Source organism: Mesoplodon bidens (genome assembly GCF_964165515.1).
Source record: "Mesoplodon bidens genome assembly, chromosome: 1".
Lineage (NCBI taxonomy): Eukaryota > Metazoa > Chordata > Mammalia > Artiodactyla > Ziphiidae > Mesoplodon > Mesoplodon bidens.
In genome coordinates, this window is record NC_138176.1 from 64388117 (window position 1) to 64415008 (window position 26892).

Here is a 26892-nt window from a genome sequence, read left to right on the forward strand (position 1 = left end):
TAAACATACTTTCTTAGAATGATCCATGAAAATGACTGGCAGTAAAGGTAAAATTATATGTGTTGAGAAAAGTAGAGTTTGATCATAAAGTGATATGGACTAAAATATTTACAACAGTTTTCAACCAAAATTAAATTACCTTTCTCCTTTTTTGCTCTGAAACTAGGATATATTTTCAGGTTTTATACCTCAAAAGAATGAAACTGATAATGAAATCACAATATAAAATCTGTGGGATGTAGCAAGAGCTGCTTACTTAGAGGACAATTTTCATACTTATAGGGAATTTTATAGTTTTAAATGCATATTAGAAAATAAGAAATGCTTAAAATAAATAATCCTAGTTTCTGCCACAAAGAGATAGAAAAAGAATAAATTAAATACAAAAAGAGTAGCATCAAGGAAATGAAAAAAGTAAAATCAATGACACAGAAAACAAACTAACGTTAAAAATAGTCAATAAAGGCAAAAGTTGGCTTTGAAAACTTAAATAATCGATATACTTCTCAGCAAAGTTCATCAAGTTCATGAATAAAAAAGAAAACTAAAATTACCAGTAGAGGAAAAGAAAACATTTGTACAAAATTAGTCAATTTATAGCTTAAAGCTGAGCATGGTTCTTTGATATCAATGTATATCTATACTTTTATTTACTGATTGTTGTTTTAAAAATAAAAGCAAAAACAAACTATTATTATTGAGAATGAATATTCCTCCCATCCTCAAGATCCTAGCAGCCACTCTACTAGGTTAAATAACCCACCAGTGTGATGGTATGATTTTTATTTCATATGCAAGGATTAAAAAAACTATCAAAACAACAGAAGTAGGTCCAGGACTGATCTCTCTCAGGCCATCTGTTTAATCAGATAGAATCACTATCACACATGTTTCTCCAAAGAACTGAGACAGGAGCTATAAGGTACATTTATTACTTAAAAGTATTTTACTCTGGCTACTTCACAAGACTGTTAAAAGTATTTTGCCCCAATAATAGGTTTGTCCTTTTCTCACAGAGAATGAATAAGATATTTAATTTAAACAATCAATTAAAACCTAGTACCCTGTATGCCTTTGTAAATTAATGTCTAGACATAATATATTTACTTTAAAATTAAGCTCACTAAAATTTTGTTTCTTTTAAAAATTGGTATGTCTGGGTATAGGTGTAGAGTAGGTAAGTCAGTCTCTTCGAGGAGAAGGGACTAGCAATTTTTTTCGATAAAGGGCCAGATAGTAAATATTTTAGACTTTGTAGGCCATACATTTCTCTGTTGCAACTACTCAACTGTCATCACTGTAGCTCCAAAGCAACCAGACAAAAAGTAACTGAATGGGCATGACTGTGTTGTAATAAAACTTTGTTTAAAAAACCAGAAGCCTTGGCTTGTGGGTTATAGTTTGCTGACCCTGTCTTATAGTATTAGCCTGGCTTTTTTTTGGTTATACTTTGAAGATTTCATCCATTCTCTGACAGTTATCAAAATAATTAACATACAGAAATCTGTTGCATTTCTACACACTAATAATGAACTATCAGAAAAGGGAAAGCAAGAAAACGATCCCACCTACAATCACATCAAAAAGAATAAAATACCTAGGAATAAACTTAAGTAAGGAGGTGGAAGACCTATATTCTAAAAACTATAAGGCACCGATGAAAGAAATTGAAGATGACACAAATAAGTGGAAAAATATACTGTGCTCATAGGAGAATTAATATTGTTAAAATTTCCATACTACTCAAAGCAATCTACAGATTCAATGCAATCTCTATTAAGATACCAATGGCATTTTTCACACAACTAGAACAAATAATCCTAAAATTTGTATAGAACCATAAAAAAAAAAAGCCTTGAATACCCAAAGCAATCTTGAGAAAGAAGAACAAAGCTGGAGGTATCAGGCTCCCTGATTTTAAGCTATATTAAAAAGCTAGAGTAATCAAAATAGTATGGTACTGACATAGAAACAGACACATAGATCAATGGAACAGAACAGAGAGCCCAGAAATAAATCCTCGCTTATATGGTCAATTAATCTATATGACAAAGAAGGCAAGAATATACAATGGGAAAAGATAGTCCCCTTCAATAAATGGTGCTGGAAAAACTGAACAGCAACATGCAAAAGAATGAAACTGAACTACTTTCTCACACCATATACAAAAATAAACTCAAAATGGATTAAAGACTTAAATGTAAGACCTAAAACTCCTAGAAGAAAACATAGACAGTAAGCTCTTTGACATTGGTCTTAGCAATACTTTTTTTGAATATGTCTCCTCAGGCAAGGATAAAAAAAGCAAAAATAAACAAATGGGACTACATCAAATTGTAAAAAGCTTTGCACAGTGAAGGAAGTCATCAACAAAATGAAAAGGCAATCAACTAAATGGGAGATGTATTTGTAAATGATATATTCAATAAGGGGTTGATATCCAAAATATATAAAGAACTCATTCAACTCAATTATCAACAACAACAACAACAAAAATAAGCAGAGGACTTGAATAGACATTTTTCCAAAGAAAACATACAGATGGTCAACAGATACACAAAAATATACTCGGCATCACTAATCACCAGGGAAATGCAAATCAAAACCACAATGAGATACCAACTCACACCTGTCAGAATGGCTGTTATCAAAAAGACAAGAAACAACAAGTGCTGGCGTGGATGTGGAGAAAAGGCAACACTCATGCAGTGTTGGTGGGAACAAAAACTTATGCAGGCACTATGGAAAACAGTATAGAGATTTCCTCAAAAAATTAAAAATAGAGCTGCCATACAATCTAGCAATAATACTTCTGGGTATTATCTGAAGAAAATGAAAACACTAATTCGAAAAGATATATGTACCCCTATATTTACTGCAGCATTATTTACAATAGACAAGATATGAAAGCAACCTAAGTGTCCATCAATAGATGAATGGATAAAGAAGATGTGGTATATATATGCCATGGAATATTACTCAGCCAAAAAAACCACAATGAAATCTTGCAATTTGCAATAACATGGATGACCTAGAAGGTATTATGTTAAATGAAGTAAGTCAAAGATAGATACTGTATGACTTCACTTATATGTGTAATCTAAAAAACAACACAAATGAATAAACAGAACAAAACAGAACCAGATTCATAGATACAGAGAATAAACTGGAGGTTTCCAGAGGGGAGAAAGGTAGGGGAATAAACAAAATAGAAATAGTTGTAAAAGGGATTAAGAGGTATAAACTTCCAGTTGTAAAACAAGTAAGTCACAGAGATGTAATGTACAGCATAGAGAATAAAGTCAATAATACTGTAATAACTTTGTATGGTGACAGATGGTTACAGACTTATCATGGTGATCATTTTGTAATGCACACAAATACTGAATTACTATGTTGTACATCTGAAACTAGTATAATACTGTATGAAAATTATAATTCAATAAAAAATGTGAAAAAAGTATTTATCAAAGATGAAAATTTTCAGCCTTTATGTCATCATAAAAGGGTTTGGTAGTGGTGATATTAGGGGGTATACACTTACTCTGGCTACTTCACAAGACTGTTAAAAGAGTCAAATGAGTTCAAATTAAATCTAATCATAGAAAATCCCAGGTCAACTTTTAAGCAATATTTTAAGTATAATGTATTATTAATAATTCCTTATTCATTATAGCACATGAATATGAATGGCTACATATACAGTATGAATAAATCCAACCTCTCTAATTAAACCTCCATATTTTCATTCTCTTTAAAAAGTATTTCTCTTCTCATTCCATATATAATCTACTAAAATCTACTAACTAAAGCTTTGTTTGTCTGCTAGAAAAGATTGCTTTGTGGTGTTTAGTACCACTAACTAAAATACTGTAGGTTCTTTATTTCTATTATTTTTAAAAATATTCTATGTATTTTTACTCCTTCTGGAGTAGAGCAGCCATTTAATCCTTTATTAAAGGGAATATTGCAATAATAGAAATATTTTAGATTGAGAGATAGAGTTTAAGTTACATTTCACACCTCCCTTCACAACCTACCACCCTACTCCAAGCTCAGAGGAGTATGCTCACTCTCAGAATGGAATAAACATTGAACAGACAATAAATACAAAAGATAGATGTGAGAGTCTTTCTCCTTTCTAATCCTGGCCCCCAGGCAGCACTGAAGTAGAACTCTTTATGGCTCCCACAGTACAGAAATACATAGGAGTTGGGGAGGATACAAATGAAAAGCAGGGTAAGAAATCTTTGCTTTTTCTTAATTACTTTCAGTATAATTAAATTTTGATTATTCCTAAGGTATATTTCATATATTAATATCTGTACCCAGTTTGATTTAAAGTTCTTATGTTGACATTATTAAAGATATTAAAATATATAAATTCATTTTGGTAGTAATTTGGTTTTACTGCAGTCAAGCGGGAAATCTTTTAAATGAAAACAGCTACTCTGTGCCTGAGCTTAAAGGTGACAAAAGAAGAAAAAATAGTTCTTCCTAAACTAGATTATAAAGTCAACATGCCTTGAGAAAATAATACTGTCCACCCACCACTGCACTGGTAAAGAACAATGTCTTATTTTTTGGCAAAAATTGTATCAACTCAGTGTGACACGTCCCACATCAACAGATCTGATGTGTATGAGATTTCTTTTTAGAAAAGACAAATGACTAAATAAATGAATAAATGTACTTCCTTTGATGGACCAAATCTAAAACATGAAACCCATAAAAGGGGTCCTTGGTAGTTAAAAGGTTTTTGATGTGATACTGATATAACATCTAGCATAGGAAGAGGAAAAAATGAGTAGAAAATAGGAAGAGAGCCAGGCTACTTCTAGTCCTTTCTGAGTCATTCCTTTGGTATGCGGCCTTTTTTTTTTTTTAATGTTTTATTACTTACTGTGTTAAAGTACTTTCAAACTCAAAATCTCTCAATAGTTATTTCTAATGGGTAAACTTAAAAAAAATTTTTATTGAAGTATAGTTGATTTACAATGTTAATTTCTGCTGTACAGCAAAGTGACTCAGTTATATATAATATATATATATTATATATATATTCTTTTTTATATTATGATTTATCATGGGATATTTTCATCTGACCATCAAATCCAAAATTATAAAAACAGACTCCTACTATTCACAGAGGACCAACTAAAAGAATTACTAATGCCATGTAATTTGAGAGGAAAATTCAGGTGTTACTCCCCCAAACTAAGCCATATAAATGTGACAACTGTCAGTTCTGTCCCATAGAAGGCTTCTACCTAAAGCCTTAAAACCATGTGAGGGGCTTCCCTGGTGGCCCAGTGGTTGAGAATCTGCCTGCCGATGCAGGGGACACGGGTTCGTGCCCCGGTCCGGGAAGATCCCACATGCCGCGGAGCGGCTGGGCCCGTGAGCCATGGCCGCTGAGCCTGCGTGTCCAGAGCCTGTGCTCCGCAACGGGAGAGGCCACAACAGTGAGAGGCCCGCATACCGCAAAAAATACAAAAACAAAAACAAACAAACAAAAAAAAACATGTGAGATCTTTCTTCCAATGCTGGGAGGCAGTTCTGAAGTAGAGGAAATCTTTATGGCTCCCAGAGGACAGAGATATATATGAGTAGTAGCAAGTTCCTATCTAAAAGGAGAAATTTTTGCTTTTTCTTGATATTATAGTCACAGTCTACAATTATTATGATTTTTATTATTTATTTATTTTCTGTGGTACGCGGGCCTCTCACTGCTGTGGCCTCTCCCGTTGCGTAGCACAGGTTCCGGACATGCAGGCTCAGCAGCCATAGCTCACGGGCCCAGCCGCTCCGGGGCGTGTGGGATCCTCCCGGACCGGGGCACGAACCCGTGTCCCCTGTTTCGGCAGGTGGACTCTCAACCACTGGGCCACCAGGGAAGCCCAGTCTACAATTATTGAACTGAGATAAAAGAAGATAAACAACATGACTTTCTTATACCTTGTTCCTAAGAAATTCCTAGATCATGATATTTATTTACATTGGAGTATACCAAATCAGATTAAACATAAATCCCACTAAGGTTAAAAGATGAAAAAGTATATAAAAAGAAAAGAATCCTAAATTGCTCTATAGTTTCAAAAATGCCTAAAAAATCACAGATCGGTAAATGGGTTTTTTTCAAGAGAATTAAAGCTCCATATTAAAATAGCATAGTGAAATAAGATAGTGAATAGAACTGAAAATAGGTACTAAAATTCTCAATTCTTCCCCGCTTCTCAGTAGCTAGTAACAATCTTTAGAAAGTTATTCAGCTTCAGTTTTCTAAGTCTTGAGTTTCTATAACCTCTAATTTCTTAGTTAGAAAAATAAAGAACCAAGAGATTCAGTGAAGCATTTGAAGAAACCAAATTCTGAAAATGAAGTTAAATTCAGACAGTGTGAAATATAAAACTCGAAATACTACTTACAAATATAAAATACTAGTTTCTGTTGTCAATGGTGACAAATGGTTTTGCTTGTTTGTTTTCAAAGTAACACACTCCTGACTAGATAAAAAGAAATTGAAGAACTGGCACACATATATAAAATTTGTCAAAAGGCACTATTAACACTGTCTATCCTCCATGGCTCAAGGGAGATTTTAGGGGTCAAGGAAAATCCTTTCATTCAGTTTGGCACTTAAAACAACTTTGTAAATAGTATGATTGTTGGTCACTTAGAGGACAATCTAGTGTAAAGTTACTTTTGCTTCTTCTCATCCCATCATCACATCTACCTTTCTCCCCATCAATTTCTACACATGGAAAAGAAAAGCAAAGTTTAAGCCACGGAAAATGTCAGCTGCTTTCCTAGGAAGCTGAATAGTACAGTATCATATAGTCCTGGCCTTTTCCTTAAGAAAACAAAAACCCAGAGGGGAAGACTTTTGTGGGAGAGAAAAAGAATGTGTGTGTGTGTGTGTGTGTGTGTGTGTATGGTGTTAGAGACAGGGAGAGATAAACTATTATATTCTTAAAAGACACAGAGAAATATTAGCACCATGATTTCTATATATCAGTGTTAACAGTAATCTGTTTGGTATTTGTCATTTTCAACTGGGTCAAACATAAAACTAATAAACTAGAGTTGTAAATTACATACCATAGATAAGACAATCAGTTACAGATTGAGAGAGCATGTCACCTTCACTAGTATTTATTAAACAAATCTCTTAAAAAAACTATAAACAGCAGGTTTATTTTAAAAGATACCAATAACTTTAAAAACAGTTAAAATCTGGACAGCTTAAAATGGAAAAGTTTATTAAATAACCATATTAGTATGAAAATGTACTTTAAAGGTTAAGATATTTAGGATTCAAAACTTTGACAAGTAAGTGCTCAAATCAAAATACATTTTTTTCTGTGAGTTTCCAGACATTGCATAATAAATCTGGGATAATTAATTACAACATTGATCAGTAAAACCCAATTAGAAAGAGTTATACCATAGCAAACAGAAATGAATTACCTCGTCTTCGCCCATAACTCCTTGCTGCATGTAAACAAAGGACAAATTGTAAAATGTCAGAACTAAAAATAAGCCCACATATACAAAAGCTATGTGGGCATCTGGAAATTAGTGCTACTTTGCCTTAAGAGCTACCACAATGTCATCACATAACATCGGCATGGTGTTTTAATATTTACAAAGCACTCATATATGTATCATCTGAACTGTATAAAAACTGTGAAATTAACAGGAAAAATATAATTTATTCTCATTCGTGTTAAAATTCATGAATAAGTATTGGTTTCATCTAATCAGGATAGGAATATGTAACACTTTATGGTTAAATAGCATCCCAAATAATTTTCTCAACGAATGGAAATAACTTGAATTAAATCCTTGTTTTTCTACTTATTATAAAGAGTGATATAGCATATACTGTCCAACTAGTAATTCAGGTCTAAATCACTTTATACCAAGGCCTGCATGGAAAAAGTAAATGGAAGACGCAGAAGAATGAAAATATATAACAACATTAAATTCATTCTCTGAAGCCTGTAGAGTTTAGATAGAATGTAAAGAAATAAATCCATGTTCAAACTTGCTTAGCTGAAGAAATGATTAATGATATACTATAGCTAATAATGCTTTCAATCTTTTTGGTACAATTTATAACAGCTAACTAAGCGCTTATATCTCTACATCTGGAGTAAGAGGGATTTAGATACAAATTATTAGTAGTATCATCAAAGAACAGTACATGTGTTAAATACTGTAAAACTATAAAGCAGAAAGCATTTCAACCTATGTTATTAGCAGTTTACATAATTCCTCATGGATAAAAAAATATATAGCGATTTATTTTTCATAAGAAAGTACCAGTTTGATAAAATTTGCAACTTGTTTTTAAATACCTCCTCCCCCCAAATCTGAGTATACAATGAGTATTTCCACTCTGGAATTAACAGTAAACCAAAAACGACTGTCAAAATCAAGATCTTAAGTTATGTTCATGGATTTTTTTAGGCCTGGGAAAAATCTGATACTGAAAAATTTCAAATCAAAATATATATTAAAAGTTGTCAGAAATGTAGTTTCTCCAAAGGTATAAAACTTAAAGATCAAAGGAAAACATTTCATCTCATTAAGTACATTCTATTATAGAGGTTTTACAAAATTATACTAATAAGGCTTTAATATAAAGAAGTGTGACTACAAGGTGAGGATACAGCAGTAGTTCCCCTATAATAAAAAAGGAGGAAAATCAAACTTGAAAACTCTTTATTCTTTATACTTCAAGAAATAAGTCAATAAATATTAGTCTTTTATATAAAGTAACTTCATTGGCACCCCTGCCATTCTACTGTCTTTAGTTATATAATCTGCTGCAGAGTTAAACCTGTCCATGACGTCCAGTTACCTCAAAGCCTGGCAGATTTACCTGACCTGTATACTAGTTTATACATAGCTTACCTCTGTGTGTGTTTCTGTATATATAATCTGTATATATATATAGATTATATATAGCTTACCTGACCTATATATTAGTTTAGGATGAGGGTAGGAGTGGAACCAGCATTTAGAATTTTGTTGTGTAGGTCTTCTAAAACTTATATATATAGGCCTTAAGGAAAACAGGGTTTCAGAGAGATGGAAGTCAACTATGGAAAATCAGACAATAGGAATTATAAAAGGAGCTATCAAGAACAGGCTATAGAAGAATGAATTCCCTGAAGTCTTACTAGTTGTATTAAGCATGGAAATGGTCAATAAGCTCCAAAACACTTCACAGCATGTCTTAGGAGCTGGGCTTCCTGCTTATCCTTAGGCCTGGTCTAATGGCATTAATCCAGTATAAATTTGCTTTGGGGAATTTCATTCATAGCTGTAGAGGGTCAAACATTTATAAAGTAAATGAAACTGTTTTAATCAAATTTAAAGTCAAATTATGAATTATGATGAAATAATAATGTGTAACATAATTCATGATCTATTGAGAAAATTAACAACATCATAACCAGTTTATGCTTCTTAGCTGAGGCTACTCAATATTAAAATAGTGAAAATATGCACAAACACTCACAACATCTTAGGTTTCATCTCAGTCCTAGGCTTGAACACATTATTTAGAAAATTTCTCCAACTATCTCATACCTGAGGAATTTTAGAATCCTGTAAAGAGCTATTGCACTTATTTTTTGGACAACTCTCAGATTCCAAGTCTTTACATTACCAAAAATAGAACTGACTGCAGATGAAGCTAAACCATGTGAAACGTTTCCTCTTCCCTGTCATGGAAATAACCAATCTGCTACCACCACGCTAAACAGTGGTATGTGTACTCACTTTTTCTACTGATATTTCTATGTGAATTTCAGGGATATGTCCCACTGCAACTGAATCAGAATTATCAGAAATCCTCAGTGAGAAAGAAAAATCATTAGATGACTAGTATTCATTATGTTTTAATTAAAAGAGACTTCTTAAAACAATATGTTCCTCCCAAACTCATTTAGAATATGATTTAGAAAAAAAGCAAATAATTTGTTGTATAAAACACTGTATTTATAATATTAAATTTCAGTTACATAAATTTATAAAGCCTTAGAAAAAGTGAGGAATTGGCTATTTAACATACATGTGTAAATATATATATATTATGCATGTGTGTTAAAATATATATTATACACATACACATATATATTTTTTTCTTTGTTTTAAATGAAGGTAATAAGAACGATGTGAGAAAAGCCTGAAGACCTTTCTTATATAAGGGACTTTACATTTTGGTCCTGGATTACCAATGATCTTATTTAGATTCTAACCCACAGCTACTAAAAAAGAAATAGCATAATTCTAACATTCTCCTTAGGACCTTTGTGCCCTTATATATTGACTCTTAGCTATAGTTTGTGGTACCTGAATTACTGCAGCTGGAGGAAGGGATAGGTAAACATACCAAATCAGCTGGAAATATTTAAAGGTTAAAGTTCTCTTGGTGTGAAACTAATGCCATTCTTATTTTTTGCTCTAAAAAAGCCAAAACCAGGAGAGAAATATGCCTCCCAAATCATAATCCTTTTCAAGATCCAAAATAAATCTGCTGTTATCTACTTCACGTCCATCAGCATAAAAAAAGAACTGATTGCATACTCAAGTTTCCTATTTTCATAACTTAATATATTTAAAACAATTCCATTACAGAGCAAATTTTCTTAATTAAAAGATACACATAACTTCCTCCCAAAGTAGAGCAAGCTCTTGATTACAAACATGGCTGTATGTGGCTAATCACGACAAATTTGAATTTCAAACCAGCTTGCTAATGCCACCCCTTCCCCATACTTCTGCTCTATCTGTTCTCCTTTTGAAAAATCATATGTACTAATAAAAATGTAAGCTATTTTCCTTGGGAGACATGTGAAGGGAGTACAGTAATTCCTACAGTAATAGAAACAAATACTCAAATACATCATTTTGTATTGCTCCTTATTTCTATGGAAAACAGGGTGTTTTTCAAAATTTTGTTTTTCACTATTGATAATTAAAAATATAAGATTTATACACTTAGAAACATTAAAGCTGTCATTCTAACATCAGACAGTAAAACCTTTGGTTTTTAGACAATCTACCCATTCCTATATAATGTGACTTCCCTAAAGTACTTCTGGATGTTAAATTTGGACTCTTCTACAAAATTTGAATTATTCAATAGTGGCAGTGTCCACTAGTCATTTCAGCTGGATTTCTAATTGAATTGAGGAACATGGTCTGTTCAGAAGTAGGAGCCTATTTGCAGTTACATTTCTATGGCATTTTTTATTGTTAAAATTAAAAAAAATCTAATGTAACAACTTCATGAGACATACAGGTGTGGGATTTTAACTTTTTCTATATCTGAGTAAACAGAGGCTCAGAGTTAAAGGATGTGCCGGGGTAGTTCATAGATTTACCTATTTTGACCAACTTCCTGACCTTTATTCCAGTCCCTGTTTAACCCTTATAGGAATATTTACATGTTTAGCCATAATGCTAATTAATTAGAAAGGTAGAATCACAAAATCTTTACAATGTTTGCCTTACCTTCATAACAACTATACTCATATTTATGTATTATTTTTTAATGGACTCCATCAAGCCTAGCACCACGGTAACATCACAGATTTCTGCCAGTTCTGTATTTTCTAAGGAATGTTCTTAAGCTGTAATAGTCATGTGTTTATTTTAATGTGTATTTGTGCACCATCAAAAATCATCTTAGGTACCACAAGGGGCAAGTGTACCACACTTTAGAAAACACTGCTTGAGAAGTCATTTTACTTTTATTGACTCAAATTTTGTCCCTAAATAGCTTCTTCCAAATGGTTCTAGTTTGGCTTTTTGAAATAACATAAAACAAGCCTTCTTTGTCCACTATACATAACATTCTTCAGTTGAAAATATCAGTTTTGTCTTCTCTTAATTTTATATTCTCCAAACAGATCCAACTCCATCTATTCACAGGACATGATTTTTACTCTTTCAAAGTCATTTTTGTCACTGTTCATCACCCATTGCCACAACAAACATTGACTTTCAGGAAGTGTTCTAAATATTGTACATGAATGAATTCACTCACTTCTCACACGATCCCCCAGAGGCAGGCAGCATGCTGCCTCTCTTTTACACATGAGGACTCTTGAGTCAAAGGGAAGCTGCCCAAGGTCACACAGCTAGAAATAGCAAACTTGGGTGTAAACCCAGATAGCCTGGCTCCAGAGTCTGTGATGCTAACCACTATGAACTACTGCTAAACCACCACACAAAAGAAATACTGATGTATAATTTATTACCAATATTGATTTACAAAGTCCGTAATATTAGCTATGCTTGTTGGTTAAGTAATACAACTTACTTAATCAATTGCCTAATAGTGAGTGAAATCTGTAACAAACTAAAAAGAGTAACAATTTAAAAAGCAGGTCTATGTGCCGAGATGCTATAATTTCTTTAATCAGTCAATAATATTTAATAATAATTTAGTATAGGCAGAGGTTTGGTATTAACATCACTTAATTCTCACTTCTTCAATAACCTTGATGTCTACAAAAATTATCTAAATCCTTAACATTAAAATACTTTCTTACCCTATAAATATACCCAATTTTCCGCTCTTGCTTTTCCTCTTAACCAATGATCCCAAATGAGTGTTTTTTTTTTTCTCTTTGGATCAAATTGTTTCTACTGGCCAAAACACTTTTGATGTCCTAGTTTCATTATAATTTTTCTCCCCTAGTCCCTTGCCAGAAGAAGTTCAGAATTTCCAGGATGGCTTACTGTACTGAGTATGTACTGTAGCCCTAAAATGGCATTCTGTGAAAAATGCTCACATAATGAAAAAACAGATTTGTCCACAGATGCAACTCTTGCTTTCCTTAATTTTATATTCTCAAACAGATCCAATTCCTTCATCTATTCACAGGACATGATTTTTACTCTTTCAAAGTCATTTTGAAAATATGACTTTGAAAATATATATTTAATAAAATATGCTTTTGTCTACTATGTTATGAAACACTTTCAACCTAACATCTAGATTATTTATAAAGGCTTTAGACAACTAACTGATAAAGTTAATTAGTTTAACAATTAGTGCAACCAAAAAGTATAAGCTGTAAGAATAGTGTGGCTACTAAGCTCTGCTCACACAGAACCAACGCATTCTACTATGATTACGATATACTTCTGAATCATCCTAGTTTACTATGTATTCAGCAGTCTAAGAACATCTGTGAATGATCTAACAAATTATCTCATACAGTACTTTCCTTCGGATGGATTTTAACAGAATACGTGAAACATATGCAAATTCAAATTTTTCAACTAAATTGCTTTTTTTTAGAAGTTAAAGCAGAAATGTGAATGATCTTTATTTACCACATAGACTGTTCCAAAAGAAAAGAATTTAAGGAAGTCAGGATCAATATATTAAAAATTTATCATTACCTAAAGCTATCATTATTTTATAAATCAAGCCCTGAGAGTAATAAAGATTATGATCTATCTTGTGTTTTGTAAACTCAATTTCAACAGTCTAATTTTTAGTTACAGATACTTAAATGATATGTTTTTTTTAATTCCATGGTAGAAAAAAGAAGTCCTGGAATGTAATTTCTAGTGCCTTTCTGGTCAAAGTCTATGGAAGCACCAAAATTCCCTAACTTCATAAATGTGGACTACTAGACTGTTGTAAGGTCTAGCCTGAACATAGCCTCAGCCTAGAGTGCAGTCTGGGCTCATTGTTAATACCTTGACAATTCTACCTCTAACCATCTTTGAAGATCCTTACTAATAGTTAATCCAGTGCTTAGACTAGGCTGGCATGTGGTGGGTGACTCAATACAGAAGGGTCAAATGTTGAATGAATCAATTTAGCACCTCACTTAACGTTTTGCGTCTTCAATTTTTCTCTCATTCCAAAATCCTATCTACCCTGACAATCTCCTAGGTAGCCTAGACTTTATTCCTATCTTTTCACCTTTACTTAATATTAGTTTTTACTTAACACTAGAGTTCACATGGTCTAGCTTTAACTGGCTGTTTTTTCAGCCTTTGTTTTTCAATCTCATTGCCATCTTTTTTCAACAAAGCTTTAGCTGAAAAAGAAGTGCCAAGCCATTCTAGTAATTAATTATGTATTTTAAAGGAAGTCCTATGCTATCTTTACCATTCCTTCTTCATCCTACTTCCCTCTCCTCAGACCCACCCTCTGATTTAAAAATACCTTTGTGAAGGATATTTTAATCCTGTATGTGTACTCCCACAGTCATGGATGTGTTAGGTACCGTGACTCTGAATGCAATGTTTGCCCCACAGAAAGAAAACAACTTTAATGAAAGTTTATTTATTCTTTTCCACCAGAATAAAATTCACTGTGTAAACTTTCTAGCTAGAATAAATTAAGTTGGTGTGACTCCCATAATTACAGAATCACCAGTATATTCCTTAGGTGAACATAAACACAAGTACTATAATAAGTAACAAGCTCTATGCACTTTGCAAATATTATCTCATTTAATTTTCATAATGAACCTTGAGACTGTTACTCCCATTTCACAGATGGGAAACTAAGGCTCACGGAAGTTACTTGACCAAGTTAATACAATAAACTGGAAAGCCGATATTCAAACTCAGGGCTGTCTCCAAAGTCACGATCATTGAATTAAATCATACTGTCACAAATACACTTTAATGATTGCTTTGCCAGTGAGAATACACTCAAACTCCTAATTCTGCTTTCTGTACAGGAAGAGTTGTAGCTTTATTTTTATACTGAATACTTATAAAATGATTAACTTGTGTATATGGGGCAGGTTTAGAGAAACATGTATTCATTCATCTTTATTTATATAAATCAATTGGAAACATAAAATGTTGTTATAAAACTTACCATTTAACATCAACAGATTGTCAGTTCCTGGATGTGGATAGCTCAATCGACCTTTAAAAAGACAGGAAAGGGAAATTTGAAGATTACGGAACTGTTTGAAAAGCAAAAAAATGGAAGGGGAGTAAGGAGGAGAAATGTATTGAGCACAGTACAGTTCTTAAGGAATAAAAAAAATAATGTTTAGCTCAAATTGTATTAACTAAAACTGTCTTTGAAAATTGAAAACAAAAAGAAACAGTTAACTTTAGTTCTTAGAATATAAGAGCACAATGTGATTTGGGAGCAATGCTTATAGAATAAAGCCTGTTTGTTTTTGTTTTTGTTTTTTTTTAATGTGAAAATCATGTAGGTATCCTAGTCTTTCAAACTTAATATAGGATGTGAAATTTTAAAAAATATTTTCAAATATGTTTGTAATTTTTGCTAAAGATCTCTTTTCCCAAAAATGGTATTTGAAGGAAAGAAACTTACATTCTTAAATAAAAAACCAAAATATCATAATAAAAAATAAGCCCCCAAAACTTATCACAACTTACCATTGAATTCAATATGATTTTATCAGTTTCATTTAAATAAAGAAGTTTAATAAAAACATCTTAGGGCTTCCCTGGTGGCACAGTGGTTGAGAGTCCGCCTGCCGATGCAGGGGACACGGGTTCGTGCCCTGGTCCGGGAAGATCCCACATGCCACAGAGCGGCTGGGCCCGTGAGCCATGGCCGCTGAGCCTGCGCATCCGGAGCCTGTGCTCCACAACGGGAGAGGCCACAACAGTGAGAGGCCCGCATACCGCAAAAAAACAAAAACAAAAACATCTTAAATGTTTTATTACAAATGATATTGGAAATTTAACTTGTTCAAAGTTTATAAATGTCATAAAAATAAAAATATAAAAAATGAAAATATTAAAGCTGAAGAGCATAGTACTTCTTTTGAGTCATCCTTCATTAGAAGTTTTGCATTTACTAAAATGCGGAAGGGACAGTAGTACTACATACTGCTGTGGAAGAGAAAAAAAGGTATGCATGAACAAACTGTGGTTTATCCAGCAGTTTTGCATCATAACACTTATTTGATTAAATGCCAATCGTGAGGATGATCATTGTTTGTAGTCCATTAAAATACAGGATTTTCCTCTAATGCCTGAATCTCTGATAGTCTATTAGAAAGGTACATTAAAATCCACTTAGAAGACTTTTAAAAATTAAATATCTGTGAGATTGCATTTCAGCAACCTTTAGCACAGCCCTTTAAAAAGACAATATGATAGTGTGTAATGCACTGACACCAGAGCGGGGGGAACCAATATCTGAATGGATTTGACATGATTAGTAAGGAGTAGAGATTAACTGCATCTACCCTTACCACTTCAGCAAGTACTTTATACGCTAAGCGTCCTTTCCAAAATATCCCATGCAAAACATATTTTCTATTGGCTTTTAATTATGAAGTTAAAGAATTTGATTATCTCCAGTGCAAGAGCCAAGTGGCAAAGATAAGCTACTTCTGACATTAAAATAGATAGCTATGTATGTGTGTATATATATATATATATATATATATATGTACACACACACACTTAAACATACACACACACTTCATCTGAGCTCTAATTTAACTACACATTTTGTTTTCAGACTCAACATAGTTAAAGTAAATGTTTCTGTCCTTCAAAGGACAATTTACCACCTCTTATTTACTCCTAAGTTTCATGCAGCATGACATTAGTTAACTAAATGACCTCTTAAATAAAGCTGTCATACTCTAAAAACATACAAATAAGTTTATTGTTGTGATACTTTAGTATGGAGTAAGAAATAGAAGAGTATGCACAAAAGGCACAAGACAGAAAGAGTTAAGAAGCAGAGCTTTCTTAAACTGGATTTCAACAGCATGGAACAGTACTTTGTCTGAAGGATCATAGTTTATTTTGGAAATATGCTGTTTCTAAACATCTTGTTGCAGCTGACCAAATTTACAGACCTTAAAGCCATGAAAAAAATCACTGTTATTTCTTACTTGAGATTGAAAATCAAAATCCCTACAAAAGTGGCAACCTGTATTGCTCCGATCAGTGTAACAAGTTCATTAAGTCTTGTACACTGATAGTGCAGGATGCTGAGGATACACATATGAGATACAGTCTCTGCTTATGATGTGGTAGGAGAGACAGACACAAATATGCAATTTCAATAAACTCTGCCAAGTGTGAAGAGTTATGTACAGTATGCTATATAAAACAAACACAAAGGAGTATTTAACCAAGCCCAGGGATTCAAGTAAGACTTCCAAGAAAAGTAAATTAAGCAAAGCCTTAAGACTAGTTCCACTTCAAAATACACTAAACTTTCAATTGCCACATAATTATCTTCTAATAGGTTCACTGTTCACTTTATTTGTCCCAAGACACAGGTAACAAGATATTTTCATTACTAATAGTTTTTTGACTTCTGGTCTCTGAATGGACTTAAAAGGCACACCTTATGTGGAAAGTTCAAAAGACAGATATCTATTTGCAAATGGATATACATCTGTAAATATGTTCTAAAATACAATTCTCCAAAGAAGAAAATCTCTCAATATAACTAACGAAATATTCCAAAATGAAATAAGCAAATTTAGACTGTTTTAAAATTACCCAATTACTTTTCCTCTACCACAGTTAAATACTAATACATCTTTACAAGTCAACTTTTACAGCTGTATTTTACATGGGATAGTATTAAAACTACTTTAATTAAGAACCTGCCAATTGATAGTAATAACTAACACTGGAGGGCTTATGATGTGCCAGGAGCTTTTCTAAGTTCTTTACAACCAATTATTTAACCCTCAGAATAATCCTGTGAGTTAGGTACTATTATCTTCCCACTTGAAGATAAACTTTGTCATAAAAGGTTAAATAGCTTGCCCAAGGTTACCCCACTGACAGGTGGCACTGGCAGAATTCGGATCAGGCAGATTAGCTCCATACTTAGTCACTATCTTATAATGACTTCCTAGCTAATAAAATAATCTGGAGAAAAGTATGCATGATTGATTGTAGGGTAAATTCATCCATTAAAAATATTCACAGAATGATTATGTAGCATAATAGCTAAATTATACTTTAATATAGAAAAGAAAAATAGAAAAAAGCCACATTGTTATAAAACCAATTTCTCCCTATTATCTAAAGGCCTGTGGCACAGACTGGTAGTTGTAGACAAACACCTGTTTCTGTCGATACTAGGACACCCAAATGGACAGACACAGGGCTGTCCAGAGTAAAAAAGTAAATCTCCCAGCCTTCCTTGTATTTAAGTATGCCCATGTGTCTAAGATGTGGCCAACAGGATGTAAAACAAAATTGGTAAGTGAAGTTTCTGGAAGGTATCCTTAAAAGGGAAGATCTTCCCTCTTTCTTTTACCTTTTCTCCTGCTTGCTGGAATGCAGAAGCAATGGCTCAACTGAATCAGCCATCTTAGATCATGAGGCAGAAGCTGGGTATGAAGGACAGCAGAACAACAAGACAGAAGGACCCTAGATCCATGAAAATCACAGTACTGCTTCTAGGAGTGTTATGTTTATGTAAAAGAAAAAAACTTCTATGTTGTTTAAGCTGCTTATGAGTTTTCTGTCATACCAGAAGAAACTAACCTTACAAATAAAGTCCTCTAGTAATGAGTTTGGGCAAATTGAATTTTAGGTAACTGGGCTATTATTTATTATTGTGAAAATATGATAAAGTATAATAATTTAATGGTGGTTTTAACATATCTATAAGTAACGGGTATATACTACCTCTTGGTACTTTTTCTTTTACATTAAAATACTATAAAATTTAAAATAAACAATTTTGAAAAATATGTATTTATTCTTAGGTGTCAGTGAGTAACTAGAGGACCTACAGTCTCAAAAAATTGTCTTATTAGTCTATTATGATTTTAATATGCATAATACATATATAAAAAGACAATTCATGTTAGCCATTTCAGATGCATATTAGAGAATCAAAAAATACTGAGAACTATGACAACTGCATACAACTTACCAATTGTAAAGACAAATTACCAGTTACTAAAATTTTAACAAAGCAGTATTTAAAGACATACAATAAGTTAAGCCAATATTAGACTATTCACATATATACATTTATTGATATATATCAACATATGAGTTCTTTCTCTAAACTATTTACTACCAATAAAAAGAACTTACCAAACAGTGATAAAATTATAACATTTCTTATATCACTTTTTCCTTGGATTTAAACATTCTTTTAAGTTACAGAAATATGAATTAGAAAGGATAAAATGAAGCAATCACTTCCTCAACATCTCCTAATGTTTGTGTATTCTCAATTTTAAAGCCTCTAGTTAACAAGAAGATATCCATTTGATGAAGTATCATCTTATTTCCTTTCCCAGATACCATACTCTCTTGTTTCTCCTCTATCAGCAGCCACTCCTGAAGTCTGCCTTGCTATATCCTCTTCCTCTTTTCAACCTTTAAATGCTAAAACTCCAATGTTCACTCCTTGGACTTCTCTTTCTACACTGCCTCTCTATGTGATATTATCTACTACCAAAACTTCATATGTCATCTCCAAGCAGATGACTGCAACTGCAGCTTTCTACCTCAACTCTATATTTCCCCAGATCAGTATATAGCACTTTTTTCCATTAGTTTGCTCATCCCCAAACCTTGGGTTACCTTTACTCCTCACTCTGTCTGTGTATAAATCTGTCAACTGTTCTATTATCAACATACAGATCAACCTGATTGCTCTTCACCAGCTCCTTCACTGTCTCCCTGGCCCAAGCCATCCCCACCTTTTCAGACTGCCAGAATAACCTCACTGTCTAGTCTCCATTCAGCAGTCTGTGTGATCCTTTTAAAACCTAAGTCAGCTCATGTTGTTTTATTGCTTAAAACCCTGCCACACTTAGAATAAATATCTGGCCCCTCGTGCTCTACCATTCTAACCACATTGGCTTCTGCTATTACGTAAACAGACCAGGCATATTCCCATTTCAGGATCCATATTATTTCCTCTCCTTTCTGTCTGAAATGCACTTGCCTAGATATGACAAAAGCTTGCACCTCTCACTTCACTTAGGTCTTTAAGAGATGCCAGCACAGACCATCCTGTCTAAAACAGCAGCTTCTTTCTTTCACTATTCCCTTGACACTATATTTCTTCCTTCATAGCACTGATTCCTGTTGTCTCTATCCTTCAATCAAACAGATGCATAAGGGCAGGACTTTGTCTTTTTTTGCCTTTTTTATTCCCTACTCTAGCATCTAAAACAGAGCTTAGTACATAACAGACTCAAATATTTATTAAATGGATGAATGAAATAGCTCATTCTGTTATGTGAACCATAAGCTCAATCTAAAGCACAGTACCTAAATATATGTTTGTATGTGGGGCATGGAAAGGACATTGTCTCAGTGAATGGAAAAATCACAGAACAAGCTTTTATCAGTTCATTTCTAAACCCCTTAAATATGGGGAGGGGAGGGAAAAAGACAAGTCTTGCTTTTTGCTCTTTGCCAAGATTAATTTTTTCCTTCTCCATGACTGTTTTCTTTTTCTTAATGAATACATCCAAAAAATGATCTCCAAAGCCCCAATATTCACAGTTAATGATGCCTCATTACTGAAGAGAAAATTGCTGAAGAACAATGCCACACATTCTGCCAACTCCTTTTAATAGGAAAAAAAACCATTTAAATCACATATTAGAATCATAAAGAGTTTGAGTTAGAACATTAAACCAACTAGTAATAGAGGCAGTATGGTGTGGTGGTTAAAAGCACAAACTCAAGAGCTATTAAATTCCACCATTTACTAGCACTGAAGCTTAGACAATTATTGTTAGTAAGCCACCACAGTCATCCAACTGTAAATTAAGGGTAAATATCTACCTTTAGTTGTGAGAATTAAGTAAGTTAATACATACATGTAGAGTTCTCAGAACAGTGCTTGGCATATAACAAGTGCTCAATAAATGATATGTTATATATTGTATACATATATTAAACACACACACATACACACACCCTCAAATGAAAAATTCTAATACGAAAAATTCTAATATGAAAAGTTCCTTTTTATATGCTTTAAATAAAGCATTGCTCCCACTGGTTTGGTACACTCTTCTCATATTTTTTTCATTATCTACATTTCACCTTTACTTTGAAATCTAATTAGAAAAAAAAAAATTGTTCATAGGAAGCCTGGTAAAAGCCACTCAGAATGTGGTCATTACCAACCTTGAATAACTCCAATCTCTGCTCAGATCCTACGGGTAGGACAGTCATTCCTGACCTCACTCCCAAATCTCAATGCATGCCTCATAAAAGCCTAAGAATAAAGTCATACAAATGTAGAAAATACCCTTAGATCTAGATCCCAAGAAAGCAACAGAATCATTCCTTACCTACATCTAATAAACGCCATCAATCTACTTTAGTTTCCAGGAAAATTAATCAAGTTAACTAACTCTTAATTCAGGATCTCATCATAATTTTTTCACCTAATAATTATTTATAACTTTTAAAACTTTTATCCAATTAATACCAGAAAATATATTAAGAAACACCAAAGAACATAGAATATCAAAAAGTTTATTTCAAGTAAAGTAGAACCACAAAGAAAGACAAAAAAACACAAAAGGCTAAACCAAAGTCATTAATCATCTGGTAAGATAATGTATTATTGTAAAATTACTTCAATAAAACCGGTATTAACTGATATATGCAATTAATGTTAAAATCAAGTTGCACTAATGGTCACAAAACTTTAAACTGTAAAAGGGTTTACTAACAAAAATAATATTAAGAATAACAAATGGGCAATCAAACATTACCAGTGGCAGTATAAACTGGCATAAAACTTAAAAATAAGTTGCAGTATACACCTAGAGCCTCAAAAACAAATGTATTAAGTCTATTCTATGGAAATAAGCTCAAAAAGAGCTCACTGAGTTTTATTTAAAAATTGAAATACCTAAATGTCCAACTGTAGGGGAATGTTTATACAAACTATTTTACATGTGTGTAAATAAATTTCTAAAGTTCTAAACAAATAATGATAAAAAATTATTGTGGAAAAATGCTTAATCATTCAGCCAATAATGTATTGAGCCCTTTCTATTTGCTTGGCACTAAAACAGATGCTGATTAAAAATAAAGCAAAAACAGACGTGGTCATTGCTCCCATGACACACTATCATGTGAAAAGTTCTATACACTGAAAAACAAAACAAAACAAAACTGACTGAATCAAAAATAAATGAGAAAGGTGCTCAAATTAAAAACAAATATGGTTCCTTAACAATCTTTACCAAAGTAACCTACGATTGACTATAGTGTTAGGGAGGCTTCACTAAGGAGGTAAGTGGACTAGGGGTTACAGAGACTTCCAGCTGAACATGGAGGACTGAACACATGCGCTCATCTCTGCTGCTTTCTGAAACCACTAAAATGACAGCACATTAGAAAAAAGGAATGGGAAGAGATCACAGAAGAATCATATCAACATTTTCAAAAGCTGTAAACATGAATGGGTGAGTGGTAGCTGACTTTGGAGACCAGAAATCATTGAAAGCACTGAAAGCAAAACTGGTGTGTGCCTGGGGAAGATTATCAACAAACAAGCCATTTATTATAGCAGAAACCTGGAAAGGTTCAGAAATAAGAAGCTCTGGTTATCACTGAGAGTAGATATGAGTAGAACTGAAAACAGGAAGGCTGATGATTGCTTGTCAGTTTCTACATGAACCAGAGAGACACGCAGCCCCTTCTTTGGCTCTTCTAAGAAGGCTAGTAGTAGGCAGGCCTACAGCTCCCAGGCAGAAGAATGGAAGACATACATCCAGGTTCATTCCACAGACCAAAAGATGTGAATACAGACATTGTGATAGTTCCATGATTGGCTTACAGTAATGCTCACTAGATTATAAGTCCTAACTACATACACAGCTTCCAATCACCATTTTTGTCTTATCTTTAAAAATGAATGGACAGCAAAGGATCATAAGATATTTGACGACAGCTTCCAGCATGAGAATACAAACAAATAGAAAAGAGGAACTTAAAAGAAGCATAGACAATACAAGGAAATGGAAAAATAATCTTCAAAACTATAATACAGTGTTTAAAGATAAATACTCCAGAGAAATAAGATCAAAGAACAAAAATAGGAACGTTTTCAGAATTTTTAAAAGAGGGTCTTAAAAGCTGTTCAGAGAAAAATTTTTAAATAAAAAAATCATTAGAAGGGTTGAAAATAAGAGATGAGGAAACCTTTCCAAAAGGAAAACAACAGATAAAGCAATGGAAATTAGAAAAGCAAATGATGAGTATAGGAGCCTTAATATTTCAGGAACAGGAGTTTCAGAAAGAGGTAACAAAAAATAGAAGGGAAGAAATTATCAAAGAAATATGGAAAATTCCAAGAACTGAAGGAAATTAATCTCTTAAATAGGAGGGCTCAATGAATGTGCAGTGCAAGAAATAAAACAATGAAATGGAAGGAAGGAAGGAAAGATGGAAGAAAGGAAAGAAGACAAGGGAAGAAGACAGGTAGGTAAATCCTTCCCCACCACCATACATTGGAAGACCCACATTCATTATTACAAAATTTCAGAACCACAGGCATGAAAATATTCTAAAAGCTTCCAGTAAAAAAAGCAAAAATTTAAAAACAGAAAACAAGACAATCAATCAATCATACAAATGAACAGGTTTTATAATGGTATTATATTTACAGTAGCCCTGGAAGTAATGAAGCATTGCTTTCAATATTCTAAATTACTAATATATAATTCCACACCAGCCTATCATCTTATGTAGGTAGAATGAACATGTTTTTGTACATACAAGTCTCAAAATTTATATCCCGTCTGAAGGAAGGTTCTGTAAGACAGGCCCAATAAAACAAAGGCATAAACCATTAAGAAAGCACGTGGAGATCAGGACATGATTTCCAAAGGAAAAAGGAATTCCTGGGATTAGGGAAGTCCCAAAATGACAGTTACGGTGGGCTACAAGGATACCTACAACAGCAGGAAAAAAAAAAAAACAATCTAAATGACTATTTGATGTTTTTACATGTATTGAGAGAAGCTTCAGTGTTCTATAAATATATTTTGGGATGAATTAGTGACTAGTACTTAGAAAACTAACCAAACTAACCAAAAGAGACGATGATTAATTCCAGGAAAAAGAAAGTTATATGAAAAAGAAAATGTTATAGTACAAAACATACGAAGTGCATCTATGAATAATATTTGCATTATCATAGTAAATATGCCCTCTAATTTAAACAAAAGTGGTCCTAAAATAATTTTGAGAGGACAGAGCAGGGAAAATGTTGGGGTATGGGTAAGTTAAAGTAGATAGTCAAAAGATAATAACTAAAATATAGGAAATATAAAGCATACACCACTTAACATTTACAAATAATTACATGAAGAATTGGTAAAATAAAGTTGAAAGTGGCTACATCTAGGAAACAAGAATCAGAAGTAAACAGAGAAGAATGAGGGAAAAGACTTCTATTTTTAGCTCTGTAAGTCTTATGGCACTATTTCCCTTATTAATCTATGTACATATATTTTTCTTAACTAATTTTTTAAAAGCTAACCCGGTTGGAGGGAAGGTAAACATTGAAATATCTCAAATATCTTATGCTTATATATTTAAAAAGAAAAGACTAGAAAAATTTTACACCAAAAATATCAAATGTGGTTATTTTAGCTTGTGGAACTATTGATGATTTCAAAACTTTTTTTTTTTCCCAAGTTTTTCCAAATTTCTTTTAATGAATACATACTACTTTTTGTAATAAGAAAAACATTTTCAAAAGGATAAAGTCCTATACTCTGGAAGAAAAACCTTCATTAGAGATTCTCAGATCCTTTTCAAATACCATAAGCAGCTAAAATTCATAGGCCTAGTTATCCCATATACTTGCTTTTATCACTGCAAGTTCTATATAGAAAGTATTCTTTTTGTTTTTATTTTCAATTTAAAAATAAGAGTTATAAGCCCATGTTTAAAGTTCTAAGAAAGATGCTTTGTGTGAATAACAAGCTTTTAATGAACACATATATTCCCTGAATAAATAAATGTGATTTTTAAGAAAATTCATTGTCATTTCTGTGTGATGGCTTTTAGTTTTTAAAAAAGAAACTGCAGTCTGATGTAACTCAGATCATTTAGTTGAATATTCAAAGATGCTTGGAAGAAATAACAACTCAACTATACTCTAAATTTAATAATATTTTTGCTAATTAAGACACATACCTAAAAGGAAATAAAAATTTTAAATCTCTATCCATGATACCATATTTCAAATAAGTCTTTTAAAACAAGAACTTTTACAGCCACACTTTCAAAATTTCCTTTTCAATCTGCAGGCATTATGACAGAAGGGAAGCTCTTGTTAATCGTACTTTCCTTAAGATGAACTAAATTCTGAGTAGTTGGGGGTAAAGGTATCAGGTATGTCACAACAGTGATATCTCTTAAAGTCAGAATACATATAATAAAATGTATATGGCTTCTATCTAAATATAATTTATTCCAAAGATAATGATTTTTTTCTCTTTATCAAAGGCCAGTGATCTACAGGAAAAAGAAAAAAAGATCAATGAAGTAAAGGGAAAAGAATATGTAAATTCTACTTACTCCTTTTTAAAATAAAAGGAAACATTTAAAAACTGAAAGCATATATAGCAATCCATCCTTAATTATCTTTTTTTGAAGACATTCTAATGAAATGATTTTTGTCTATACTTTTTTTGGCACTTGTGAAAATTTTGACTCAGGAACCAAAAGTGGCTGAAGGAAAGCAAAATTGGTTCTGAGAAATGCATGCCTCTCTCTGTCAGAGTGAATAAGCTAGGGCAGTTTAAGAGGAGCCATGTAACTACTTTGGCATGGATATTATTGGTATCAGTTTTATTTTTCACTCTGCTGTATTTTAATAAATTCCACTAAAATTTTAAAAATTCTTCATAGATCTCCTTGATCTTGTTCCCCTATACGAGAGTTTCTCAAAGTGTACTCGTTACATAGTCTGCAATGCACAATCTCTAGGAGCAGGGCCCTGAAACCTGCCCGTTAAATATGCTCTCCAAGTTTGAGAACCTCTGTTCAGCTTAGAAGTTGTTAAGTTCAAAGTGTAAGTTCTCACACCAGACTTTTAGAAATTTATACAAGTTATTTTGTGACTCTGTATTTCAATTTTACACTAAGGCAGGCCAAGAGAATCAGAGGGAAAAGAGAAGTGTCTTCTTCGAAGAAATGCAGCAAGAATTTACTTGGTACTACCAGGGCCACTTAGCACCTTATAGAAGCCATTCCTTATTTTCTCAGGGGTTATTTTCCTTAAAATAAGCAGAGAGTTTTACTTCAGGAGTCTTAGAATAGGAGTTTAGCAGTCAAGTAATAAAAATGATGCTAGATATATAAAAACACATAATAAATAAAAACATTTTAAAGGCATCCACTTCTAAAATATGTTGGTATTGTAAAATCACGCTCTAAATCCTTTTTCCTGAATTCCCCTGAATTGTTCAGGGAACATTAGTAAAGGCATTGTGACTTGCTGAGACAGATTCTCCTAAGATTGTTATATAAGCTACATTTCTTCCTACTGTTCTCAAATGATCTTTTATGCGCTTAAATTAAATTTTTTTTGTTTGCCCTTATGCTTTGGAGGAGGGGATAAGCAATTTTTGGTAAAAATGCTTACACAGTAAGCACTTTTTTGTAAATTGCTGAGGGCAGAGAGGGAAGAGAGATTAACAATAATCACTGTCTTGTTCTTTTGTTTAAAGGGGAATGCACTGACCCACACATACATAAAAAGATCACAGATTATTTAAAATAGGTATGCAAACACAAAACTGCAAAATCACAGAACTGCACTTGGCAAAGCATGATCTATTTTAACCATTAAAAGAATTCATATTTGTCCTTTCTTTGAAAAGGAAAATATTTGTCAAAAATCAAGAC

At 32.9% G+C, this 26892-nt stretch overlaps 1 protein-coding gene across 9 annotated transcripts in view; it reads right to left on the reverse strand.

Moving 5' to 3' along the window:
- The window catches only part of CPEB2 (cytoplasmic polyadenylation element binding protein 2), a 64967-nt gene that overhangs the window by 19192 nt on the left and 18883 nt on the right, over positions 1–26892 (reverse strand). For 5 of the 9 annotated variants that reach the window (XM_081226445.1, XM_081226441.1, XM_081226444.1 and 2 more), the window contains 2 exons: positions 14879–14929; positions 7471–7494 (listed from right to left, as the gene is read on the reverse strand). In XM_081226445.1, the coding sequence (XP_081082571.1) occupies positions 7471–7494; positions 14879–14929 (75 nt within the window). The remainder of the gene's footprint in view (positions 1–7470; positions 7495–14878; positions 14930–26892) is intronic. The other 4 variants (XM_081226447.1, XM_081226443.1, XM_081226446.1 and 1 more) reach the window with 1 other exon arrangement.